Genomic DNA, 8,058 nt, shown 5'->3' on the forward strand with positions numbered 1-8,058 from the left:
TCTTGAAAGTAACGATCGGGCAAAACTGCCAGTGGCCCCAAATGATTTTAATTTTTTTACATGAAAAACAACTACAATGAGCATGCAACATCGTGCGAAGAACTTGGAAATACACTAGTGTCAGTAAATAAAAAAAAATCTTATGAGCCGCGTAATATCAACAAAAGAAACCAGGCTGAAAGAAAAAAATTACTGATATAACATTAGTAAAAAAATCCTCATGAGCTATAGCCTATATATTATTAGTGGGAAAAAAAATCCTCATAAGCTATATATATATAAAATAAAAATAAAAATTCTTTCAGAGGCTGGTTTAACGGGGAGGGAAAATAGCCATGTAATTGAGGAATATATTAGGAGTAACTGGGTGTCCGTAGAATACTATATGAGCTTTGGGGTGGTTGGAGTTACTAGGATGATCCTGACCATCGAATTAGAATTGGAGGATACTCCAATTCTCTATGAATTGGAGAGGAGCTGGACTCCTAATTTATCTAGGACATGCTGAGAACATTTATTAATGTTGAAAATGTCTTTTAACGGGTATTAGTTATCAAAACACGTTATGAGCCGTCATTTTCCTTTATTTTTGCGATTTGGTGATAGGTCCACTACAAATATTTCATAAGCCCACAAGTCCACATTTTAGTTTTGTAAACTCGCAAGTCCACATGCTAGGGTACCATATGAAAGTGCCTAAAATCCTAAATCTTATAAAAGTGCATAAATTACTAAAACTATCTAATAGGAAAGTGTACTCTAAAACCTTATGAAAGTACCTAAACCCTAAGATATCTTACCTTAGGTACCGGCTCTATAATCGGAAAGTGCACTCTAAAATTTTATGAAAGTGTCTAAATTCTAGAATACTCTACCATGAACATTTTAAATTGGACTTGACATCTTACAAAACTAATAGGTGAACTCATGGGTTATGAAATTCACGTAATGGACCTAAAAAGAAGGAGGAGGTACTTAGGAGCTAAAGTCCCATGTCTCTAAAATTTTACAAGTTAAATCGGCATTTGGATGTACTCAAAAATGCCCTCTCATTGGCGAGAGCAAGTATAACAGTGCAAAAATGGCTTGAGTCAGTATTAAAAATAACTGCGGAACAAAAAATATAGAAAAAATACCTGAAACGACAAATATTGGTGGACGCAAATCCTCTCCACACCTCTTTTTCCAAAGATCTACCCAACTTTTTCACAGGGAGCCAACAACACATTAATGAAGCTATCGCAAGATTTAAATCGCTTCTCAACTTTTAAGTTATGCAATGCTGTCTTTTCGTCTCTTTGGGAAAATGACGGCTAAGGACATGTTTGATAATTAATACCCTCCAAGGACATTTTCAGCATTAACAAATGTTCTCAAATGTTCTCAGCATGTCCTTGGCGGGTATTAATTATCAAAACACGTCCTGGGCTGTCATTTTCCCTAGTACCTACTAATTGATTAACGCCACCATGGTATACATTTCAAAACTCTAGGCGCGCTAAATCCCGGCCCATTAACCGATCAGGGCTTATTTTACTAAACAAAACGTGACCTTTAAAACTTTATTCCCAAACGGGCCAAACTATGCTAAAAGTCGCCCTTTGAGACCACGCTTTTAAACAAGCGTGTTTTCTAAACACGTTTTTTTCTTGGAACCAAGCAATTACATAAAGGGAACACAAGCCCATTTTCTAAACACGTTCATTGTTGGTTAACCCGTATTAAGCAAGAAAATTATGTTAATCATAATCCAACCTAACCAAACCAATACGTGCAACACCATAAAATTCTGCACGTATCAAGTACGGAGAAGAACACGAGCATGTATTGGTGTATCCCAGAAACCACTACTTGCCCGTCGGCATGTCAAAAAGTATTGTAGAATCCCATAGAAGAAGTATAGTTGTAAATTCTTTTTTTGAGTCGAGCTAAGTAACAAGAAAAGAGTTAGGATGTAATCTTTGGTTAGCATTTCAAGTCGTGACTTGTCGAAAATTTGATTGGCATTAGTCATGTAGTTGTCACATTGCTACTGCTATTTTTTGCTTCACCTACTTGTCATTCATGCCACTTTATTAAACCCAACAAACAGTTGCTTAGTTTACTTCCTCTTTAGTGTCAGTTGAGTTTGTGGTGATGTTACTAATGTAGTCCTAATCACTTTTCTTTTTCTTTCTTTTTTCTCAAACTGGTGTTTTACATTTGAGGTTTACTTCCCTCTCAGTTTTATGTTCGTCGGTTTCGCCCAATCCAACCGTCACCTATAAAATTTGGCACGGTCGGTTTTGGAAAGAAGTTTGGTCGATTACAGAGGAGTAGATTTCAAACCCACGCTTTCAGGTTGGATGACATTGTAAACCCGATCTAAACCGACCCGTGCACTCCCCTAATGGATGCAAAGACGTTTTAATGTGTTTGATGAAATTATGGGAAAGGTGGAGCTTCTTTAGCAACGCTGATGCTATAGATGGAAGTGAGGAAAGATACATTGACCTAATCACAAGATTTTGACTACAAATAAGTCATTAGCTGTTGTTTGATGCAAAAAGAAGAAGAGGAAGAAGACTGAAAACTTTACTCAAACTTTAGTAGTATGTTCAAGCATCCGCCAGGGATCTTGGTCATGTAAATTGGCTGAGTAAGTTAAAGATTTTGGCAAGGGAATATTCAGAGACCGAGCAGAACTCAATTCTCAGCTTAGTGGCGAAAAGATTGCAATGATGACTTCTAACCATGGTTCTAGGCCTTCTGACCAAGGACCAAGGTTAGGTAGCCAAACATCTGCTATAAATACACAAACTAGTCACATGGCAAGGGATTTCAAAAATGGAAAATTCTAAAATCTTGGGCTGACGATAGCAGATGTGTGAATGTATATTAAAAGATGTAGAAAGTACACAGAAATACGTATTTTTTTTAATCTTTTAGTGTGTTTATCGTCAGCCCAGTGGGCTGACAATTACAAGACCGTTCAAAAATATATTTCGAACCCGAGTGCATGGTCAGTGAAAGTTATAATGTGTGATTCATTGAATTTTGGTTTGCTATTCGAGGAAATTGACTTCAGCGTCAGAGGATATTTTCGGCTACCAACATCGGCCGGAGGGTTCTCTCTTTTGAAGCAATAATTCCAGAATTAAACCATTCTCGATCCTTCGAAGTAGAAACTCAAAGGGTAATAGCGTGTGAGAATATTTTCGGCTATCAACTACGGCTGGAGAGTTTTCTCTTTTGAAGGTTCACAGTCAAATCATTCTCCTTCCAAGTAGGAACTCCAAGGGTAATTCCCACATAATAGAGCCATAGAGGGAATCATAAACCTGGCCTCCACGAGATTGATCTCAAATGAAGTTTATACTTGAGACTTTTATTCAAATTTTGAATAAAACATAGTATGAGTTAAGGCTAGAAATGGCATAAGAGAAAACTCAAGTGATTGACTACTGAAAGCATTGCATTTAGAAGAAATCATAACGAACATAATTCCTACTAATATCTGTTCGGAATAGGAATAAATGATTTTATGAGCTAGCTTCCCAATCTGATCTCACCCTTTAACACTTTCTCCCCGGTGCCCAAGAATACACTTCAGGAGGCAGCGTGCCGTTTGTCAGCAGATTTTGTGGCACCACCCCATAAATCTCCGCCACGTCGACGCGGTTGTGGTGGTGCTGTCGTCCAGCCACTGCCGCCGCCGCGTCATCTTCGTCCAGCGGCAACCGGTCGAAAGTGGCATTCATAAACGACCCCGCCATTATCACCACGGGACCCGAGGCAACGAGCGCACCCACCACGCTCCCGCCCACGACCTGGCCCTGCGCCCCGGCCAGGTAAACGGTTAGTCCCGTGACCCCCGGTGGTGCAGGCGGGGGCAGGATGGATCCGAGGAGCGAGAGGATCTCGAACCGGCCGTGGAGGGTTACGGTGGCCCCCGTAGTCGCCGGCTGCCTCAACGTCACATTGGTGACGCAGCCGGCGGCGCTCAACACGCATACGCCACGTTGTTTCCTTCTAGCAAAGTTGAGTAAGCTCTCACTTATGTCACAGCCGGAGCCCACCTCCATTGCGTGGGCCCGGAGCGCGTTCGGGCTGTCCCGGGTTATGATGATAGGCTGCTTGGGCTTGTTCTTCGAACCCGCGGGCCTGCCACGGGGCCTCCGTGCGGTTTCTCTTTCCCCCTGATCAGCCGCTGGCATTGCTGAGTTGCTGTCCATTTTGGAAACCCAATTGGAGAAAGTGGAGGAGTCACTGGAGCTGTGAACTGGGGAACGAGGTTTAAGTAAGGGAAACAGGGGATATAAATTTATGTGGAAAAATCAAAGGAATGATTTGAGGGGTAGGAGATGGTTAAGTGACACCAACTCTACAATCTGCAATTGAAAAGGGAAAGCTAGCCCAACTCTCAACCGACTTTTTCTCTCATGTCAATTGCCTTTCCCAACAAATTCCTAGATCTGGATATAGGTAATCCGTTTTTTTGGATTTAGCTATCCCTCGCCCAGAATGAGATTTGGTGCTTTGTTTCTGTTTTCTTCTTTGTTTTATTTTTCACTCAAAGAAACAAACAAACAAAGAAGAGAACAAAAACAAAACAAAACAAATGCCAAGAAGCTAAAATATTCGTACCATTTCCCAAAATATTTGTACCTCGTCCTTCCAAGACACACCCCTTTCATAACTAGTCAAAAATATGTGTAACATACACCAAAATTACCCTGTAAGCTACACCAGGGTGTACCATAGCTTTGTCCGCGGGCTGGACCCCAATCAACATCATGCAAGTCTTTGCCTGAACTACAAAAGGCCTTGATTGCCTAGCTTTGTTTGCGGTTGAATACATTTGAGTAGAAAAGGGAACAGAAAACTAACAGTCCCAAAACAATTGATAAAACATTTTCCGGAAATCGGCTTTGCATAAATTAGTTTTGCCTGAGGAGCTATTGTGTGTCTTGCAGGGATGGCCTATAATGTATTCTACCTCAGTAGGTTATATAGTTATCCTGTAACAACTGACCTTGGTCCTGAACCAGACCCATGAACTCTCATACCAAGATCATCAATCTGGTAACAGAATGCAAAATGGTATTAAACTATACAGAAAGCAAAAGCAAAAGAATATATGGCACAAGACTTGTGCTATGCGGAAGACGGGAATTTAATCATGGAAAACATCGATGAGATCGAGTTGCAACTAACCCTTCATTTCTTTAATTTGAACCCAAGTTTGAGAACCCATAACTCAACTCGACTAGTTGACATCCAGACCGTCATCTGCAATGTGCAGATTTAGCTCAAAGCAGGCTTCTATAAATCACTCAAACAGCTAGAAAGGGCAGAAAAACATTCGACCCCTACTAATCGATTCGTATTCTGGGTTAAAATTATGTATATAAAGAATTTGTTACTGAATCTGAATCTAGAACAGGTTGTCCTTCATCTCGTAACATTAAGCTTAAGTCATTTGATAGATCATAGATGTTTTGGACTTGAGGATGCAACCTTCCCCCAGCTACAAACTCATGAACCACTCCATTTACTTCAATGGAGCTACATCCCGGTTGCTTCTCGACTTGCTTCTCCTTCATCAAAACTCTCTCCTGTATCGCTTCCTCAAAATGACCGGATGCTGCATACGCATTTGCCATAAGCACATGGCTGCAACTCTCGCTTGGATCCAACTCTATTATCTTCTTCGCCACCCATTGGCCTATCTCAATATTTTCATGCCTCCAACAAGCTGAAAGTAAAGTCCCCCACATAACAGCATCTGGGTCCATAGGCATACTTCTTATAACCTCTTGTGCTTCTTCGAGCAATCCTGCCCGACCCAATGCATCAACCAAACACCCATAGTGTTTGAATGATGGTTCAATCTTGTATGTTTCTGTCATCAAGGTGAAATATTCTCTTGCCTTATCAACCAAACCCGAGTGATTACAAGCAGTTAAAACACCGATAAAACTTATAGAATCTGGTTCATATTCGGATGACTCTAGCCTTGAGAAAAACTTTAGCGCTTCCTCCCCAAACCCATTTGTGGCTAACCCTGAAATTATAGAGTTCCAACATGACAATCCTCTCACTGGGGCTGTCAAAAACATTTGAAGACCTTTCTCGATATTCCCACACTTGCAGTACATGTCTATAATTGCAGTGACAACAATAACATTCAACTCGAAACCGTTGTTCCGTATATAATCATGAATCCATTCCCCTTGACTAAGTGCTCCTAAGCGAGCCGAAGCATTCAAAAGGCTCACCATTGTGAACTCACTTGGTTTAACATTCTCCACTTGCATTTGGCTGAAGAGGTCTAATGCCTCAACCAACTTGCCATTCCTAACATACCCACTAATCATACTATTCCATGAAATAGCACTTCTATTAGGCATTTCATCAAAAAGTCTCTTTGCATACTCAATTTCCCCATTTTTAGCAAAACCCATTATCATCGAATTCCACGCGACCACATCCAAATCACCACCTGCATCAAACAATTTCAGGGCTTCAAACAAAAACCCACAATTCGAATACATACTTATGATCGAATTTCGCGTAAAGGGATCGGATTGGAGGCCCTGTTTGATGACTCTGCCATGAAGTTGAGCTCCATCACAGGCCAGACCCATTTGAGAATAGGCCTTAAAGAGTGCAGGGTAAGTGAGTCTTTCTGGTTCAACTGGGGAACTAACCAACATGTCAATAAACAGAGAGACTGCAACTTGTGGAGTAGAGCTTTTAGAGAAGCCTCTGATGATGGTGTTCCAAGTGAAGAGGTTTGGGTTTCGAATTTGCGTGAAGACCAAGTACGCGTAGTTCAAATCACCAGATGGGTTGCCGGCGGTGAAGGCCAGGACACGGCTGGCGGCGATGGTGTCCTTGGCTACACCATTTTTGATGAGTTGGGCATGGATTAGCTTGAGGTCTCTCATGTTGGTGCATTTTGTTTCTAACATGGAAAGGTAAGGTTGGTCTGAGATGAATTTGGAGATGGAGGTTGGTGGTGGAACGGAAGTGCAAAAACTTTGTGCCATTTTTTTTTCTGCCTGTTCTTTCCAATTCTAGGCACTTCATGGAGTATATATGGTCAAATTGTGGTCACAATACTCACAACTGAGAACCCAATCCCCCGCAATGGATAAGGGGGGTGTGTGTGTCATGTGGCTGCAGTTCATTCTAACACCAAAAATTCGTCAAGCCCCAGCCACAGTCATGTAATTTTTCAAAATATTTTTATGTTTCCACTCTTAATTCTCGCTCTCACGGATTTTAATAGTATGACATGTGATTCAAAAACGCTTTCATGCTCGCATTAGCGCTAACGCACCCGCACGCAGATTATGTGACTTAGACCCAATCCAACCTTCTTTTAGGCCAAGAAAATATGGTTAATGGAATGGCTTGCCCTAAGCTTCATTTTTAAGCATAGAAAACGGATTTTGAACTATTTACCCTTGTGCTGATAATAAAAAAAAAAACTATTTACCCTTGTGAGCTTTTGCAGACATATAGTCCCATCTTCAATTTGGTGGAACCAATTTAACATTTGCATAGGAGATTATCTTTCTTGTTATTTTATCACCATTCTATTGTCTTTATTATGCTCAAGCCTTTCTTTTTTTAACCATTCAAATTTGTGGACTCACTACCAAATCGGTGAAAAGATACACCAAGGACGTAGAGGGGAGAGGAGAGAGGAGGAGGAGGGGAAAGGGAAAGGAGGGGAGAAGCGAGTCCAGGGGGCTGAGAGAGAAAGTCATGAGAGAGAGACTCCTTTATTTTATTTTTTTGAAGGAGTTTCATTGACGTGTTGTTTAATTGCTTGTTGACACCCTATTTTTTGCTCCGCCGGTCTATATATAAAATAAAGCGCAAAGTGTAAAGGGATCCCCGGAGCAAAATTGAAATTGGAGATTGGAAGAGGTATCATATTGAACAAGATAGAGCAACGGAAGCTGAACGGTCACGGTAACGAACTCCGAAGAGTTACTGTAGCATCTCGGAATTTGAGGGGGACGACAGGCATGCAATTACCGCCCTTGAACGAGAAAATGATTG

General features: G+C 41.1%; 2 protein-coding genes across 2 annotated transcripts; both read right to left on the reverse strand.

Moving 5' to 3' along the window:
- Nucleotides 1-3,504: 3,504 nt before the first annotated feature.
- On the reverse strand, nt 3,505-5,203 carry LOC131330145 (AT-hook motif nuclear-localized protein 16). The gene has a single exon (XM_058363638.1). The coding sequence runs from the start codon at nt 4,212-4,214 to the stop codon at nt 3,555-3,557; it is 660 nt and encodes a 219-aa protein (XP_058219621.1). The 5' UTR covers nt 4,215-5,203; the 3' UTR covers nt 3,505-3,554.
- A 140-nt stretch (nt 5,204-5,343) lies between these two features.
- Nucleotides 5,344-7,089, reverse strand: LOC131330144 (pentatricopeptide repeat-containing protein At2g42920, chloroplastic). Its single transcript, XM_058363637.1, has one exon. It carries the CDS (start codon nt 7,032-7,034, stop codon nt 5,382-5,384), a length of 1,653 nt encoding a protein of 550 aa, XP_058219620.1. The 5' UTR covers nt 7,035-7,089; the 3' UTR covers nt 5,344-5,381.
- Nucleotides 7,090-8,058: the final 969 nt, after the last annotated feature.

Source organism: Rhododendron vialii, chromosome 6a (assembly GCF_030253575.1).
Source record: "Rhododendron vialii isolate Sample 1 chromosome 6a, ASM3025357v1".
In the NCBI taxonomy this organism is placed as follows: domain Eukaryota; kingdom Viridiplantae; phylum Streptophyta; class Magnoliopsida; order Ericales; family Ericaceae; genus Rhododendron; species Rhododendron vialii.